This window comes from Gorilla gorilla, chromosome 16 (genome assembly GCF_029281585.2).
Source record: "Gorilla gorilla gorilla isolate KB3781 chromosome 16, NHGRI_mGorGor1-v2.1_pri, whole genome shotgun sequence".
Lineage (NCBI taxonomy): Eukaryota > Metazoa > Chordata > Mammalia > Primates > Hominidae > Gorilla > Gorilla gorilla.
Window position 1 is genome coordinate 17,174,480 of NC_073240.2, and position 18,209 is coordinate 17,192,688.

General features: G+C 57.6%; 1 protein-coding gene across 2 annotated transcripts; it reads right to left on the reverse strand.

Moving 5' to 3' along the window:
* Positions 1–1,565: 1,565 nt before the first annotated feature.
* Positions 1,566–17,844, reverse strand: LOC115932756 (alpha-2-macroglobulin receptor-associated protein-like). Of its 2 annotated transcripts, XM_055362721.2 has the most exons (6): positions 17,615–17,830; positions 10,302–10,446; positions 5,251–5,372; positions 4,045–4,165; positions 3,223–3,381; positions 1,566–2,670 (listed from the first exon to the last, which is right to left on the reverse strand). In XM_055362721.2, exons 1-6 carry the CDS (start codon positions 17,816–17,818, stop codon positions 2,648–2,650), a joined length of 774 nt encoding a protein of 257 aa, XP_055218696.1. In that variant the 5' UTR covers positions 17,819–17,830; the 3' UTR covers positions 1,566–2,647. The 2 variants fall into 2 exon arrangements, with proteins under 2 accessions (XP_055218696.1, XP_030862179.1); XM_031006319.3 differs by having other exon boundaries at positions 1,566–3,381; positions 17,615–17,844.
* Positions 17,845–18,209: the final 365 nt, after the last annotated feature.

Below are 18,209 nucleotides of genomic sequence, written 5' to 3' on the forward strand. Positions count from 1 at the left end.
TAGTTTTAACTGATAGGTAACATACAAATGAACAAACCTATGAGAACACTACTCTAAATCCCTTCCATTTTTCCCATGGAGTAACTCAGATACATATGTGACATATGACATTCTGACATACAGGTTGAAGGAGACTGCTGAAGTCAATCTAAATATCAAACCAATATAAATTGATCTTTTCTTGAATTAAAATTAATAGAATTTCTAAAATTTTCTTCCTCCACCACATCACCTTGTATATATACCCCTTGAGGTGCATGCTCCCGTTTGGGCCATCCCTGCACCAAAATTCCTGTCCAGGCTGAGAGCGGTGGCTCACGCCTGTAATCCCAACACTTTGGGAGGCCGAGGCAGGCAGATCACTTGAGGTGAGGAGTTCAAGACCAGCCTGACCAACATGGCGAAACCCCATCTCTACTAAAAATACAAAAAATAGCTGGGCGTGGTGGAGCATGCCTGTAATCCCAGCTACTTGGGAGGCTGAGCCAGGAGACTCACTTGAACCTGGGAGGCGGAGGTTGTAGTGAGCCAAGATTGTGCCATCACACTCCAGCCTGGGCAGCAGGGGGAGAGAGTCCACCTCAAAAACAACAACAAAAGTGCCTGTCCAGCCCTCAGCTGGAAATGATTCAGTCCATTTTGAGGTATGCCTGACTACTCTAAATAAGTAAGAAAACACTAGTAATTGGCTGGGCATGGTAGCTCACACCTGTAATTCTAGCACATTGGGAGGCCAAGGTAGATGGATTGAGCCCAGGAGTTTGAGACCAGCCTGGCCAACGTGGTGAAACCCATCTCTACAAAAAAATACAAAAATTAGCTGGGTGCGGTGGCCCATGCCTATAGTCCCAGCTACTCAAGAGGCCAAGGTAGGAGGGTCACCGGAGCCCAGGGGGTCGAGGCTGCAGTGAGCTGTGATTGCACCATTGCACTACTGCACTCTAGCCTGGGAAACAGAGTGAGATCCTGTCTCAAAAAAAAAAAAAAAAAAGACATCTGAGAGAGAGAAAAGGAAAGAAAAGACGCCAGGCTTTTACAGCTCATGCCTGTAATCCCAGCACTTTGGGAGGCCGAGGCAGATCACGAGGTCAGGAGATCAAGACCATCCTGGCTAACACGGTGAAACCCTGTCTCTACTAAAAATACAAAAAATTAGCCGGGTGTGGTGGCGGGCACCTGTGGTCCCAGCTACTCGGGAGACTGAGGCAGGAGAAAAGCGTGAACCCAGGAGGCGGAGCTTGCAGTGAGCCGAGATTGCGCCACTGCACTCCAGCCTGGGCGACAGAGTGAGACTCTGTCTCAAAAACAAAACAAAACAAGACAAAAATTATCTGGATATGGTGACGCATGCCTCTAGTCCCAGCTACTTGGGAGGCTGAGGCACAAGAATCGCTTGAACCTGGGAGGCAGAGGTTACAGTGGGCCAAGATCACGCCACTGCACTCCAGCCTGGGTGACTGAACAAGACTCCATCTCAAAAAAAAAAAAAAAAGAAAAAAAGAAATGCACTTAAACTTTCTTAAACAAAAAAAGACTTAACTGAATTCCAAAAATGTGACACAAAGTTATACATGTCCATTTTATTTAGGCAGATATATGTATATATTATTTATTTCCTTTTAAAGCAAGCTTAATACAAAGTTTAATTGCTAAAATCACTTTGATTCAACAGCCTAGAAACAGAATAGTCTTTACTTTTACTGTGCTAGTTTAACAAATCCATTCTGTAAAGAAATACTGTTAATTCCCCTAGAGTTTAAAACTTTAGGGCTGGGCACGGGCCTGTAATCCCAGCACTTTGGGAGGCTGAGGCGGGTGGATCACTTGAGGTCAGGAGTTCGAGACCAGCCTGGCCAACATGGTGAAACCCTGTCTCTACTAAAAATACAAAAATTAGCCAGGCGTGGTGGTGGGTGCCTGTAATCCCAGCTACCTGGGAGGCTGAGGCAGAAGAATCACTTGAACCCAGGAGGCGGAGGCTGCAGTGGGCCGAGATTGTGCCACTGCACTCCAGCAGCCTGGGAGACAGAGTAAGACTGTTTCAAAAAGAAAAAAAAAAAAAAGAAAACTTTTGGCCACGAGCAGTGGCTCATGCCTGTAATCCCTGCACTCCAGGAGGCACACATAGGAGGATCCCTTGAGGCCAGGAGTTCAAGGCTGCAGTGAGCCATGATTGTGCCACTGCACTCCAGCCTGGGAGACAGAGCAAGACTCTGTCTTAAGAAAAATTTTAAGGCTTGCGTAGTACCCTGCAAAAGACTATTTTATGATGTATATCAACAAAATTCAACCCCACTTTCTCCAATAATAAAAAAATGTTTTTTTAAACTGTTACTTTTTAAACAACGTGAAACTAATGAAAATTGGTTGCTGCTTTGAGAATCATCTTGTTTGGAGAAAAACATCCTGTGCTTCACCAGTTGCTGCCATGCCTTACAGAGATAAGGTCTGTGGTCTACGTCCACATCACACAGTCGTCGAGAGGCATGAGAAGGTTCTTCTGATGAGTTCGAGGCTTTCTGCATTATAGTTTGTGTCGTTGCAAAAAGAACCAGGCGATAGTCATTTACAAGCTTCTCTAAGCACTGAGAACATTTCCTCAGAGTAGACTCCTGTAAGTTCACACTTTCTCCTCCATTGACGCGGTCTATCCAGTAAAAAGCTGACAGGCTATCCAAAATCAAAAGGCAGACAGATGGGTGACTACAAAACATACTTTCTAGAAGTAGTGGTGCAGAGCCTGGCCACTGAGGGCCTGCAGTGGAGGGAGATGAGCTGCTGAGATGGAGCCACAAGCTCTGTGGCCTCAGCGGGCGTCCTGCCCCTGCCGGGCTGAAGCGGACTGACGGACGGTGTGGGTGGCATGAGATGGAGACAGAGCTGTGTTTGACAAGTGGTCTCTGTTCTTGGCCAACAGCAGCATGGGAGGGGCCGTGCTGCGGAGGCTGGGGACACGCTGGGAAGGGCTGCTCCCAGGCCCGCTACCGCCACTGCCCTCCGCTAGTCTTCAGGTACAAGGCTGGGGACGGCGAGTGACCTTCATGGAGCAGCTCCTGGGAGCGAGGCCTGTGACCACCCCTGGGTAGACTGAGCGCGCCAAGGGTCTCCGCTACGTCCACAGGCCCAGGTTCCCGTCGCTACAAGCACCTGCCTGCTTGTCCCCAAAACACAACCAGAGACGGCCCCACCCTCGGGAACCAACAGTCCCCGGCGGGCACTCACCGGCCTCAGTGCTGTAGCCCTGGTGGCTGACCCTGAGCAGGCGGTCCAGGCCCTGGTTGATGCTGCGCAGCTTCTCCTTCAGCTCCGTGTGCCTGCTGTGCAGGACGTTGCCCTTGATGTCGCTCAGGTCCGAGGGGCTAATGACGTTCTCGTGGATTTCTGTAAAACCGAAGGCAGGACGCCATGAGGCTGGGAGTCCTCGCCCTGCCTGCCCAGACCACTGTCTATAATGCCCACTGCTGGGGAGCTCAAATTCGCTCTCATTTCTGGGCTGAAAATGTCCCCCTTCCGCGGTCCTGCAGTGCCGCAGAAACGACCGTTGGCACAGCTTCCTTTCCAGGCGAGACAGGCGAGACGCCGGGACACGCGCACCAAGTGGCGCCTGGCGGTGACAGCTGGGGCACCAGGTCCCCTGGGGGCTGACTCTGGACCCCTGCCCTGCCCCCTCTCTGCTGGGTCACCCTCCATTTTACTCCAGCTTTGTGGGGTGGGAAAGTCACACATTTGGGGAGGGTCACGAGTCCAGAATGAAGGACCCATCAGTGAAGCTCAGGTCTGACAAAGGCAGCAGCTGTGCCCATGGTGGGGGCAGGTGCCGGTGAGACTTGGTTCATCCAATGCAGGCGGGCGACTCCCAGAGCCAGCCCTGCCTGCACAGCAACCTCCCCACTCACAAGTCCGGTGGAACCCTGGGAGAGGGCGTCTGGTGCCGCCCCCCTGCCCCTGCCGTGTTCCCGAGGGGAGCCGAGGCTGCCCACTGAGCACAACGAGCCTCAGGTGCAGGAGGGGTGGGGGGCAGGAGGGGGTGGGGGCGGGGGGCACCTTCGGTCCTGCTCAGGGTCTCCAGCAGGACGTTGTACTCGTGAACTTTCTCTTTGTGATGCAGGAACTCCCGCCAGAGCTTGTCCAGTTCTTCGCTGGAGAATTTCCCAGAGGTCTTCGCCTAAGAGGGAAACAAGGCCTGGAGTGAACCCGCCGCGGGCTCGCGTGGCCAGGGCCGCTCTTCAGCCGACCACTCCTCATGGCCAGGCAGGCCCTTGCCTACGTGAGTGCAGGGCCAGGTTCTTGGCCTCACGAAGGGCAGGAAAACAAAAAACAAACCGGAGAAGAGCTGCCGGCAGGCAACCACCCTTCTCCTGGACGTGTCCAGGCTCAACAGGGGACGGCTACCGAGCTGGCTGGGGTGGGGAGCAGAAGATCCCAAGGAGGGGGACAGGGCAGCAGCCCGGTGACCCTGGGCTTGCCTGGCTCTCCCGGCTGCAGGTGGTGAGGACAGCAAGGCCACCTTCCTAGGGGGACCTCTGCCAGCCCCTCATTGTCATCCCACCTGCCTCCCGGTTGTGGGGTGACGTGGCTCACACACGTCCAGGGAGGCCACAAAGGGCCCTCTCTCCCTCTCAGCCCCCTTCTACCAACTCCATCTCTCCTGGCCAAGGACAATGAGCTGCAACTGGGCTAGTACAAGAAGTCTAACTGTTGACCCCAAATCAATGTGATCCAGAGAAACTGTTCTGGAGCAGGAGCCGCTGGAAATGGGGGAGCTGCGGCAGGTAAACACTCTGCCACGGCCCACCAGGCCCTGCTGGGTCCCAGCGCCTGGCCCCGCACCAGGCCCCCGCACCCTTCCCAGGCACAGGGTGAAAGGCCAGCCCCACACATGAGGGCACCCTTCTAATCACAGAGGCACGTCCACGGCACCACTCACTACACTAAAAATCCGACACGGAGTAAAGAACGCAGCCCATGCTACGTCACCGTCCCTAACCACACGTGACCTGAGCTGAAGGTCTGACAGCTGCAGGCCAAACAGAGCTCCTTTACTCAAAGAGCAAGGAATCTTCTTAACAGGAAAGCTGAAAAGATTCACAGAACGACAGTGGAATGGCTTCCTTAGGAAGCCGCCGTCTTCCTGAGACTTTCCCAAACCCCGGCTCCCATGCAGAGCAGAGACTGCCCCTCACAGCCCCCGCCTTAACACTCAGCGTAACGGCACCAATTCTGCAAGGTATGCAAACAATCGAAGAGTACCTTGTGCCACAGCTTTTCCAGCCTGGGGTCATCCAGCCCATCTTCCTGGGTGCCACTGAGGGAGTTGCTGGTCACCTGCCAAGCGTCCTTCTTCCCGTCCAGACCATACTTGGCCAAGATGACTAGCAGAGAGGGGAGGTTCTATTTGATATGGTTTCCTGTGAAAAACAGTCAACAGCCAACACATCTGGGTTGCCACGGTGGGTGAGACAGGTTTGCCTCTCATTTTCCAGTAGTTTCCTTTCACCCGTTTCCTGGATGACCACTGGAGATCTGGGGAGAACAAGAATATAAACAAGCGTGGGGTCTGTGGTCTCCCAGCGCTTAGGAAAGGGTCTGGCAACTCACGGGACACCCCCAGGACCTCCCTCTTTCCTACCAGGGACACACCGGCTGGAGTCCTCCATCAAGCTGTGTCCCCGTGAGACGCAGCTGTCGGAAGCAGCTGGTGGGCTGGGCTGTAAGAGTGGTTACCGATTGGCCCGTCTTTAGCGACCAGCTGCACAGATTTTCAAGAACAAAATTTGCAGCCTCACCTGCTACCATAGGGCAAAAACTCTTAAGGACCACAGGACAGAGGCCACCTGCAGACTGTGCAGGGTGGCAGGGCTTTCTGACAGCACACATCTTATATTTATTGGGAGGAAAAACAGTTTCTAAAGGAGAAACGTCAGTGTCAGCAGCTTCTAACAAAAAGTTACCGGTAGCAGCCAGGAGGAATAATTAGTCTGCAGTGTGCTGTGGCCCAGCCACTCGGGGAGCCCTCTAGGATCTGCCCACGTGGTGCTCCCCTAGCCCCGCTTCCCTAGGGGGGACTCGGCATCTGTGGGCTGTGTCTGTCACCACACGCTGCCACCAACATGATATGAAAGCAGGCGCTCGACGCGGGCCCTGGTGCCGACAGGACTCAGCTGCAGACAAGTCCTGCACTTGGGATGTGAGAGCAGAGCCTGGGGGCTGGCCTCGCCCTCCGGCAGTAGCTCTCCCCAGGCCCCAGTTCCCACTTCCAAGTCCTGTGCTGTGGCTCTGTGTGACAGGCCCTCTACTAAGTCCCCTGGAATCCGGGGCCCATGCAACCCCACCCGCCTCCTTAGCTGGCGGTGGGCTTGCCTGCCGGCCCTTTCCTGGGGGCTGGGGGAATTCTCCCAGGGCCCCGCCTCCCACAGAATGGGGTCCTGCCTTCCCCTCCTGGCTGAGAGGGCCCTGAGTAGGCCTCTCCCAAGATGCTGGGCTCGGAGCCTCCCTTCGCCTCACACTTCCCCTCACCCCGGGACCTCTTCACCCAGATGGTGACTCCTGGACCCCAGCGCCTCCTCTGGGCCTTCACCTTCACCCGTGACCCTACTGGACAGAACTACTCCCAGCGGGGCCTCCACATGCTCTGGGCTCAGCAGGCCCCACCCCCGCACCTCTCCCAAAGGTCCATCCTCTGTCACTGCCAGCCCTGGGGACTGTCCCTGCTCCAGGGACACCCCGAAAGCCTCAGGCCTCCTTTCTCATCGACACCACCCTGGCCTCTGATCCCTCCTGTCTCATTCTGTCTGGAAGCCTGGGCCATGGGGGTCTCAAGGCCACACGCAGCATGTGCTTCTCGTGTTCCAGCCTGGAAGCGCTTGTGATCTTCCTAAGCGTGAAAAAACAGCCTGTGGTCTTGTCCCTGAGGAAAGCCGTCTCTCCTGACAGCAGTCAAGAGCTGCTGGCGCTGGGCACGGGTCCCGTAGATGCACGCTTCAAAGCTCAACCACATGCTGGGCCTGTCTTCCATGGCAGGGAATTTATACCTGAAATAACTATTTTAGGCCGGGCGCGATGGCTCATGCCTGTGATCCCAGCACTTTGGGAGGCCAAGGCAGGAGGGCCGTCTGAACCCAGGTGTTCAAGACCAGCCAGGGCAGCAAAGTGAGACCCCATCTTTTAAAATAAATAAATAATTAAATAAATAATACCGGCTGTGGGGGATGAGAAAATAAATGAAATAAATACATACAAAAATACACAAACTTTTTAAAAAAGTGGCCTGGATGCCTCCTGGCCTTAGAAAGCCAGTGCCAGGCCTGCCTGTGAAGGCCGTCCTGCCCAGACCCCCAAGTCCAGCCACTGCTCAGCAGCACTGAGGTCACAATCCCAGGCTGTGCACCCCTGAGCCCGAGAGGAGGAGAGGGGGAGACAGGGAGGGTGGGCTATGTCCTGGGGCTCTGAGGCTAGCCTGGCTCGAGCCTTCCTAGTTGGAGCCAAAAGCTCTGAGCCAGAGCCCAAAGTGGCTGGTCAGACCCCATCAAAAGGCAGAGTGCCCAAGGCTGCGATCAGCAGCAGGGACTATGGAAGGTTCTGGATTCTGGAGGTGCTGGGTTCTGCATGGAATGGAGTCACAGAGCACTGAAGCTGGAGGCGGCCTCAGGAGCACCGAGCCCTTAGAGCTCCTGGGGAGGATGAACACGGCCCCACGCTCCCTGCCTGGGGAGGACGGACGCCATCCCACACCCCCTGCCTGGGGAGGATGGAGGTGGCCCCACACCCCCTGCCTGGGGAGGACGGACGCCGCCCCACACCCCCTGCCTGGGGAGGACGGAGGTGGCCCCACACCCCCTGCCTGGGTAGGACGGACGCCGCCCCACACCCCCTGCCTGGGGAGGACGGACGCCACCCCACACCCCCAGCCTGGGGAGGACGGAGGCGGCCCCACACCCCCTGCCTGGGGAGGACGGACGCCGCCCCACACCCCCTGCCTGGGGAGGACGGACGCCGCCCCACACTCCCTGCCTTGGGAGGACGGAGGCGGCCCCACACCCCCTGCCTGGGGAGGACGGACGCCGCCCCACACCCCCTGCCTGGGGAGGACGGACGCCGCCCCACACTCCCTGCCTGGGGAGGACGGACGCCGCCCCACACTCCCTGCCTGGGGAGTGAAGTGGCCCTGGGGGCGCAGTGGGGGTGAGGACAGGAGCGAACCCCAGAGCAGAGCAGGGCAGGGCAGAGTGGAGCATGGCCCGTCTGTCTCAGGGTGGACCTCAGCATGGAGGGTGCCAAGGGCAGGCACACTTGGCTATGGCTGGTCCCCCAGGTATGGTATCAGACTTGATAATGGCACGGGGGACCTTGGGGGTCCAGGGGCCACACCCAGAAGATGGCGGGCAACCGGCCAGGACGAGCCTCTCTCCTGAGCGTGGGCACGGTCTGCTTCTGGGACGCCGGCTCCTAGAGTCCCACTAAGTTTTCTGCCAGGTCACTAGGCAATGGCAGAAAACAAGACAGCTCCACTTGGACCACAGACCTGGACACTCTGCAAGGACACTGCCTGGCGTGCAGGAGGGAGCTGGTTCTTAGCCCACTTCTGTGCCCCCTGCAAGCTGCTCTGTCTCCTCCAGGCCCCGAATGCTGCCCTGCTGCATAGCCAGTCCCTTCTTCCTGGGGGCACCTCCAGGACAGGCTCTTTCTTGGCCCTTGGGAATGGCCCACTAGACATGCTGGTGGGGATGCAACCATCCAGAATTGTTTCAGCCATGTCTCTGTTCCCCAGGCAGTCCCTACCGCCATGTCTTGGCTTACGTCCCGCCCAGACTCTTGAACATGGTGGCATAAACCAGCAAAAATGAAGCCGGCCCTCTGTCTTTAACCCGGGCGCAGCCACATGACATGTCTGCTGATGCCTGCCAATGGTAGAAGAGGGGTGGCTGGGAACAGACCACCTGCTCAGGAGTCAGAAAACCCTGGCTCCAAATCTTTGCTGCACTACTCAGCTCTGCAACGCCAGACAAATCACCCTCTCTGAGCCTGTCAAATGGGACGACAACGAGTTTTGAGGAGTAGGTGTTAGAGCATCAGGCCTAACGAAGGAACTCCATAGACACCTCCTCTCCTTATCAGAGACAACCCGGGCGCTGCAATGCCTGAGGCCATCAGCACATGTGAAAAGCAGGGCTACAGCAGACTCCAGACATGGCCAGGGCTCTGGGGCCACCCTCACGACAGCAACAAGTGCGATGGCAGCCACCCCCACCCCCACCCCAGTGGGGAGTATCCCACTTGGTTCACACCACTGTCCTGTGAGACAGGAGGAGGAAATGGAGGTGGGGGGCAGGGGACTATGCCGGGGGCCCAGGTCACACAGGGAGCAGCGGGGGAGGGGATTGGGGAAGGGGTGCCTGGGGTCAGGCCCAGGGGCAGCAGTTGGGTGGAGGCGCAGCAGCTCCTAGGGCTGCTACACATAGCTGACAGCAGGCAGCTGAGCACTCGACTCTCCGGAGCAGCCCCAACCCCAGTCCCACGGGCCCACCTGGTGTGCGTCCTCTGCCCGCCAGTGCCCTGCTGACGGGCCCGTGGTGAGGGAGGATGGTGGAGGAGAGGGGTCCAAAAGGAACAGTCGCAACTCTGTCATTTAAAACCCTCCTGGCTCTGAGGACACACCTGTCTTCCGTATGCTGGTACCAAGCAGGCGACTGTCCTGCCTCTTCTTGAATACCCACAGGGACGAGGGCTCACTAAGTGCATCACAACCAAGTGTCCATTCTGAAAACATCTGGAGTATGTCCCCAAAACTTCAAGATGCTAGGGGAGACTGCTTCCTCCTCTGGGTGATAGAGCCTCCTGCTGTCCTCCGGCCCCTTCCTGCACCCAGTGCCCCTGCCTTGGCCCTCCCTCTGGCGTGCCAATGGCACCTGTGACAGCAAACCGAGACCACGGCCAAGGGCGCATCTGTGCTCAGAGGAGAGCCCCCCGCAGGCTGTGCCCAATGGGCCCCTTGGCCAAGAGCCAAGGAGTCAGAGGCGTAGCCCACAGCACTGAGGCGAGCAGCCACCATCCCTCATGAGGGTTAGCCTCGCCAACCTCTGAAGCCAGTGGCCACCTCCCTCATGAGGGTGAGCCCCCAACCCAAATCCTAAGCTTTCTGGGCACTCAGGATGCTCGGGGAAAGGCTCATTTTGGATATCCAGATTAAGCATAATGCAAATATTCCCAAATCCAAAAACAAAATCCAACATCCAAAACACTGCCGCTCTCAAGCATTTAAGAAGAGGGATACTCGACCTGCATTAGGAAAGAAACAAACGTACCACTGAGGTTGCGTATGAGTCTCGCTTCCTTCTCCCCATCTTCGTCCAAGCCATCAAGCTTTAGTTTCTTCCAGGCGAGTTCGTCCCTCTCCTGTATCTTCAGATCAGCGTGGAGCTCGGCCAGCCTCACGGGAGGAAGATGCAGCTGCGAACGAAGGGGAGGAGCCTGTGAGCCACGAGCAGGACGGACCAGGACACAGCGGGAAACTGACCTCGGAAGAGGCTGGCCACCGGGAGGTTCTGGGAGACCAGGAAGAGGTGGAGTCAGGGTCACTGTCCGCAGGATTCAAACCCCACAGGTTTAGACAAGAACTCAACATGGACACCATTCTCTAGGCCTGTCTGTATACACGATCTGGAAACCCCAAGTCCATCGGGGGCTCCCCACCAGCAGCGGCTGCTCATTCCTGTCCGGCTGTAACAGGACACCCCACCCTAGCACCTGAGGACAGTCATCGGGCACTCGGATAAACAGAGCAGGAAGAAGATACCCACTGCATTACCATTGCAGATACACATTGCAAGGACACAGACACCTAGAAGCTCTTTTTTAAAAAAAATGACTGTAATCTCAGATCTGCCCCATCTTCATTTCCCAAAGACCCTCAGTCACCACCTCTCAAGTGTACCATGATCCGAACTGTCTTGCTGAGACGGTTCTTACACAGCCCCAGATCCTTCTGGAGCAGGAATCTGTCACCCTCTCACTTACCTGCTGGCGTAGACCACACAGGCAGCGCCCCGGAATGAGCTGCCGCACTGGGGCTGAGGAACTTCCCCGCCCCACCCTCATCCCTCTCCGCAGGGCAGGCCACGCTTCCTTCATCCCACCCCTGCCCTCCCAGCTCTGGGACCCTGGGTGAGAGAAGGGAGAAAGTGAGGTGACCGCTGGGCACACTGCTTTTTGGTTGCAAAGACAGGATTTAGGCCAAGAGTGTCCCCATGTCAGAATGACTGGGCCAGAATGCCAGGCGGCCGAGGCAAGCAGCAGAAGGAAACCCACCGGCCAGCTCTCATCAACTCTGGCCTCGGGGCTGCCCCGGCCGCTAAGAGGCGTGTGCTGGGGCAGGCGAGCCCTTCAGGGAAGCGATGGCTCTTCCGTGCAGAGCAGAGTGGCCCAGCTGTGTGAACCAGAACGTGTCATGAGGTAGGACCAGGGTTCACGGAGACAGGGTGCTGTCCCTGGCTAACTGGGGAGGCTGCACCGCATGCCTGTCGTGACGCCAGCACATTAAAGGCTCTGTGGAGTCCTGCAGCAAAGGAAGTGCTCGGCACTGTGCAGTGCAGATCCCCAAACCTCTCAGCTCTCAGGAGGGTCCCCCTCCCTGAGCACCTGCATTCTCACATTCCCCCGGGGCTGGTCCTCACGAGCTGCCCATGGCTCTAGGAGGGAACCCCAGCTCCTGCCTCTGAGCTCCAGGTGCCCATCACCTAACGCCTGCCTCTGATCATGTGTGTTTCAATATGGAGTCTGTTTCCCCTTAGAGATTTGAAATATTAATCTTTTATCTATATTTCATTAGCTATTTTCTAACATAAATACAACACAAGCTAGTATCCAAAGTATGTGTGTTATATTTCAATAAAGTTTATGTAAAACAGTGAACATCCCCAGGAAGCGTCAAGAGCCGGCTGCCTTCCCAGTGTCCCGCAGCCCGCACCACCTTGCAGCCAGAGCCTTCCCAGTGTCCCGCAGCCCGCGCCGCCTTGTGGCCCACACTGCCTTGCAGCCCGAGACCTCAGGAGGCCCAGCCCTCAGGTCCGCGCCGCGCAGGGGCACACGTTTCTTTCAAGACTTGCACGAAGCCAATTCTGTGTGTTTGGCACAACCCACACTCCGGAACCTCCTCGCCTCACTCTGCCTATATCTAGACTGAGCCCATCCTGCTCCCTGCAGCTCAGTCTGTGTTGGGCCTGGGAGGAAGGAGACCCCTGACCACAGGCCCTGTCTCCAGCTGGGTGCTGGGGCTGTCAGCTCCGCCCTCTCTCCTCTCAGAAGCCCAGCCTGACTATCCGCAGCTGCCGTAGCCACACAGGCCCCACCCTCCAGGAGTTTAAAATTTAGTTAGGGATGAATTCAGATTACTGAGCCAAGATCCCCAATGGTAAACAGATAGCAAACGGTAGGCACAAAATGAATGGCAGGGCCTAGGGCAGAGGAAAGCTTCTAATTCTCTAGAAGGTTCTCTAACCCTTGGTGGGTGGTCCCAGGGCAGTCTTTTGTCTGGGCCCTCCTGGTAGATGCTCTGCGCCCCCATCTCTGCAGGGGCTGCTTTCCAGGATTGTCCCGACCTGAAAACCCTTTCCCTGGCAGCCTTCGACACACCCCTACCTGCGTGCCTCTTCCCCAGCCAGCCCCATCCACCCAGCCCCTTCTCCCCAGAGCTCCACCCCGTGCCCCTCTGTGCCCTGGACACTCGCCTGCGGCGTCCACTGGAAGGCCCTAGGAGACCTGAGGTCTGATCTGAGCATTCCCAGCAGGAGGACCCAGGACAATGAGGCATCTGAGTGACGCTGAACTCTCAGGAGGGGCAGTCTGTGCCTCAGGAGGAGGGGGAGCCCACACCTGCCTATCTTGTTTGTGACCCAAACTCCTGGAGGAACAGGTCTGCTTCCATCTCTACTTCCCCGTGGCTGCTGCTACCCTGTAGGCGCCTTACTTACCGCGCTGCACTGCCCGGGAGGGTCTGAGATGCAAGGCCCACAGTGATGGTCCAAGCCAGAAGCAGCACCCTGGGGCAGGCAATCCAGGCCCATGCTCTCAAGTGTGTGCTGGCCTTGAGGGGCCCCAGGTCTTCCCTCTTTGGCTGCAGGGGAGAGGACGAAGGTGTCCCATGACTGCCCATGGGCTGCCCGCTGGAAAGCGGAGCTGAAGACCCAGGGCTGCTGAAGTCCTGGGCCCGTCCTGGCAGGCTCACAGCCAGGCACCAACCCCTGTAACTTGCGGTCCTCACTGGCTTCCTGTCTGCCTCCCTAGGGTGCTGGGAGAATCAAGGGCAGGTGCTCCGTGGGCTGTAAAATCTGCAACCCACAGGGGAAAGTCATTTTCTCCCTCTGATTCCCCAACTCTCAGGCAACAGGGGGTCTAAATTTCACACCGCATGTCTCACAAAAGCCAGCTCCCTTTCCCCTGATGTGTGGCTGCCAGTGCTCAGCGCGGAAGGGGCCAGCCTGGCAGCACCACCACAGAAAGCAGCCCCAGATCTGCACAGAGGAAGACCAGCAGGTCACGTGCAGACCCCAGACCCCACGTCTGGATTCTTTCACCTCTCTCAAGTTAAATGTTAACGCATCAAGTTAGAAGTACCCTGTGGAGACCAACTGCAGAAAAGAACCTGTCAAACATGAAGCAGCGAGGCAAATCATCAACAGCCAGGGTATACATGCAGGCAAGAAAGCCGGTTCAGCTGATCAAACGATGCCGGTCCCGTGTCCTCAGACACAAGCAGAGCCGACCGTGTCCTCCTGACCAGACCCAAGGGCCCAGCACTGCTCGGGACCTCAGCAGTGGCCCTTCCCCACACAGCACCACCCGCGTGCCAGCAGAGCTTTCTGGAACTTTCCAATAACCTGCTGCTGCTTCTCAACGCCCCAGGAAACCCAGGCCAGGGTCCACAGCTACACCACTGGTGTCAACCTGCGCACACAGCACAGTTCAGGCTGGGCAGGTTCCAATGCCACCAGGACCGCCAATGGACCACCTCTTCAGAGGGCACGTGCCATCCTCCCAGCGCTCACCTGAGTGCCCGCGCCAGACTGCAAGGCACCCACCATGAGGAGCAGGCTGTGGCGGTGACCAAGGCTTCCTGGCACGCTGTACCTGTCTCACCACGGCAGGTGGCATGCACTGTCCCAGCCCAGTCACTGTGCCCCAGCTCCTTCCACCTGAGCTCCATGGACAAGGGCACAGCCATACCCACCTTGAGCTGCTGTGAGGTCATGCATTGGCCTGGCGAGTCCTAGGTGCCCATGGAGGCCACTGGCTGGCCCATCCTCAGAGGCCCTTCTCAAGCCAGGGGGGATGCTTGAGAGCTGGGGTGGGGCTCTGAGGGCTCCTCTCTGCAGATCTCAGTTTCCACTCGTCAGACCTCTGAGAACAAGATGCTTCACACACTCTCATTGCAGTCACCATTCATGTCAGAACTAAGGACCGTCTGCGTGTGGTGCCTCCTGGGATTACACCTGTAATCCCAACACTTTAGGAGGCAGAGGCGGGAGGATCACTTGAGCCCAGGAGTTCGAGACCAGCCTGGCCAACATGGTGAAACCCCGTCTCTACTAAAAATATAAAAATTAGCCGGGCATGGTGGTGCATGCCTGTAATCCCAGCTACTCAGGAGGCTGAGGCACAAGAATCGCTTGAACCTGGGAGGCGGAGGTTGCAGTGAGCCGAGATCACGCCACTGCACCCCAGCCTGGGCGACAGAGTGAGACTCTGTCTCAAAAAAAAACAAAAAAACAAAAAACCAAAAAAACTAAGGACCTATGGCCAAGGACTCCGAGCTCATGGCACCGTGCAGCCCAGGTCAAGAGGTACACGAGCGTGTCCCTGAGCACCGCAGCTGGACCATGCAGACCCTGGAGCTTACTCCTCAGCATCAACACAACACACAGAGCTCTGAAGAGGCAGAGTCCTCAGAAGGCGTCTGTGAGCACAAGGGCTGTGCATGGCCTCCAACCTCCAAAGCTCCAGGGACAGCCTCTGCTCAGGAGTCTTGCAACACAGTGGAGCCCGCCTGTGAAAGAGGAACTGGGAGAGTCACAGAAAGTCAAGATTCAAGTTGCTGGAGAGGATGAAGCAGCACCCCCCGGCCGGGTCTCGCCTGATGAAAGCGGGTCTCAGCATCTTCTTGGCGGCAACCTCAATGCAGGTCTCACAGCCCATCAAAGGCAAAGGTTTCCTGAAACGCTCCCTTCACCCTATGCCTACTGACACACTACGCAATCCTATATGCCAGGATGTGGCTTTACATGCAGAAAACAGGGACACGATGTTTTCATGAAGCAAACCAAAGAAAGGACAAGACCATCCTGGCTGCTGAGCACAGGTCGCAGGAGGCTGAGAGCAGTGGCTGCAGAGCCGGGCAGGACGTGCTTCTCTGAAAAAGCAGGCCTCACCTCAGTTATCTTCCAGGGGGCGATCCAAGACCCCGTCTCCGTCTGATACCTACCTAGAGCGGCGAGTCAGGTGGGGTAAGAAGCCAACTGGAGTGACTGTTTGCACGAACAATTCTCTGCCCCTACGTTCAAACTGACTGTGGCTCCTCCTGCCTCCTGACCACCCTGGGCCCTGGCACGCTCGGCAGCAAGAGCCACAGCACAAAGACCACCCGGGATGCGCTACCGCCACTGAGAACCTCAAAAAGACCCGGACGGGTCTGACGCCTGCACACTTGGCTCCAAGATAGAACACCCTCACAGCACCGCCACCCTCCAAGCTTCTGTTATCTGGAAGGAAAATCAAGACGAATGGGCTCTGCAGGCCTGCCTGCCATAGTACCAGGCTCTCTGGAAGGGGTGAAGACACACAAAATCCCCCAAAACACTCTCACCCTTGAAGAATTTCACGTTCTGTTCAGCAAAAAAGACTTGCCCACACAACTAGAACTTCAGGACTTAAAGGGACCAGAAAGATCATCTAGTCCAAGGCTCAGTCCAAAGTGGAGGTGAGCAGCTCGCCCTACCATGGTGCCCAGTGAACCTCAGGGAGGTTCAGGAGACATGACCCGACCCAAGACTGAAACTGGTCAGGCGAGCACCCAGCACCGGGGGACAGTGCAGGGGCAGCCCGAGGGTAGCCGGACCAGTGCAGGGGCAGCCTGAGGGCAGGCGTATTGCTGCAGGAGGCCTGGGCTGACAAAGACAGAGGACCAGCTGGAGGTGGCTGGAGGTAAGGTGGAGTGCACCAGGGCGGCCCTGCAGAGCAGGTGGAAGACTTGGGCCAGCACCCAAAAGTAAAGGGAGCCGCTGGGGTTCCTGGGCCCGAGTGCACTTCCTCAGCGCCACCTCCAATTGGTCAGGGAGTCTATTTCGGGCTCCCCATTCCTCATGGGGAGGGGGGACTCCACCCACTCAACAGATGCCCAGTGCAGTGGGCACGGGGAGGCAGCACTGCATCCCGGCTGCTCCTGGTCACACCTGTTCCCTGCTGCTGGGAGGCCATCAACACATCCAAACCCAGCCGTGTCCCCAGCCCCTCCAGAATCCCTTCCTCCAAGAAGCCGCCCTGCCGCTCCAGCCCAGAGCGTTCTCCCACCTCCGCAGGCTGAACATTACGCATGGGGCTTGACTGCTGGTCCCAGGAGCAGTTCAGGAAGGGCCTGTGGAGCTGATGCCCAGGCGTCAATCCCCATCCCCACGCAGTCTTATAACCGTCTATCTGTCCCCCACCTGTTTCTCCTCTCCCTTTTCGTTCCAAAAGTTCCTTCTTATTCTGCAAATCATTTACTTTCCCTCTCAAAGACTCAGGAATGCTTAAAACTGGACTATTGAGACAGAGATCTAATCTGACTCCTGCATTTGAGATGAGATAATGAGGCCCAGATGGTCGGCATAGTTCGAAAACACCCATTTCAGGTGTTTTCAGGAACACCTAACAAATGAAGCAACCGTATCTTAATGAAGAGAGCAGCTGGCCCAGGGTCACGCACCAATTAGGAAGCTGTTGTCCCGGGGGGCCCCACCGGCCGAGCCACCTTGGGGGTGCCCTTTCCCCTCGGGGCCTCCGTACCCTCATCTCTCAAATGAAGGAGAGGTCAGCTGAGCGCCCTGTTAAGACTGACTTTCAGCATTCCCAAGGTCGCGTTTTATGTGCTCTAAACCGATCCCATCTCCTCACCTCCTCATTTCTCGCTCAAATGAACAAGCACGGGCTTGCTACTGGGATTCCTTCTGTCCCTGGACACGTCTTTCTACCCAACATTTTGTTTTTCTTGTTCCCCCACATAGGGAGATAAGGTTGAGGGAACAGGCAAAGGCTCGGGAGGCAGGAGACCTGTGATCTAGCCTGGTTCTGTCCCTACGCTCGGGTCAGTAGGCCGCCCAGGCTGGGGAGGGCGACACTGACCCTCCGGGTGCCGGCCGCCACCTGCTTCACACGGCGTCGTCGCCGGCACGGGTACCTTTCCTGCTGCAGAAGGGGTCGGGGCGCCCCACCTGACACTTGGGGGAGGCTGTGCCAAGCACAGGGCGCGTGGGGCACAGGTGCCCCGGCTGCGCCCCCCTCCGCCTCCGACCCCTGGGCCCCGCTCCAACGACCCCAACCACGGCCCCCGCCCCCAGGCCCCGCTCCACCGCCCGCGGGCCGCGCTCACCCGCTGGGCCTTCTCCCACAGCTGGTTCAACTTCTCCATGCGGAACTCCTCTCCGGACTCGCGTTTCGGGGACGGCTTGGGCTGGTTCTTCTCCCGCGAGTACTTGCCGCCGTGGCTCGCCGCGGGCCAGGGCCCGAGGAAGAGCAGCAGCAGTAGCAGCGCCGGGAGCCCGCGCAGAAACCACCTGACCCTCCGCGGCGCCATCTTCCTCTGCGACTGGCGTTGCGCGGAGAGAACCTAGCCTGCCGATGCCCCGCCCACTACCCCGCCCCCACCCACCGCGCGGTCTCCTGGGAATTGTAGTTCCTCCGTGAGCGGCCGGCAGCGGCGAGGCCGCCGGCGGACTCCAGCGCCTAGGAAGCCCTGCGCAGGCGCAAGCGTTTCCCAGGCAACCACGCCGCGGCCCGAGGCTGCAGACTCTGGCAGGGGATACAACTGGAGAATGAGGGTGGCCGGGCGGGAGCAGGGATCAGGCCTCACCCAGAGCCCGGAGCCTGGAGCCCGCACGACTCGAGGCCTCTTTCCCTCTCTGCCCCACAGAAAGAGCGGAAAGCCCAAGAACCGGGCCATGTTTGGCTGAGCCTGATAATGCTCC

Excerpts from the sequence above, each read along its gene's own strand:
- LOC115932756 (XM_031006319.3), bottom strand. The coding sequence starts at position 17,818 with ATGGCGCCGCGGAGGGTCAGGTGGTTTCTGCGCGGGCTCCCGGCGCTG. Across the intron at positions 5,373-10,301 it reads ACTCATACGCAACCTCAGTG|TCATCTTGGCCAAGTATGGT; the intron begins GTACGTTTGTTT and ends CCTCTCTGCTAG. Across the intron at positions 4,166-5,250 it reads TGGAAAAGCTGTGGCACAAG|GCGAAGACCTCTGGGAAATT; the intron begins GTACTCTTCGAT and ends TTTCCCTCTTAG.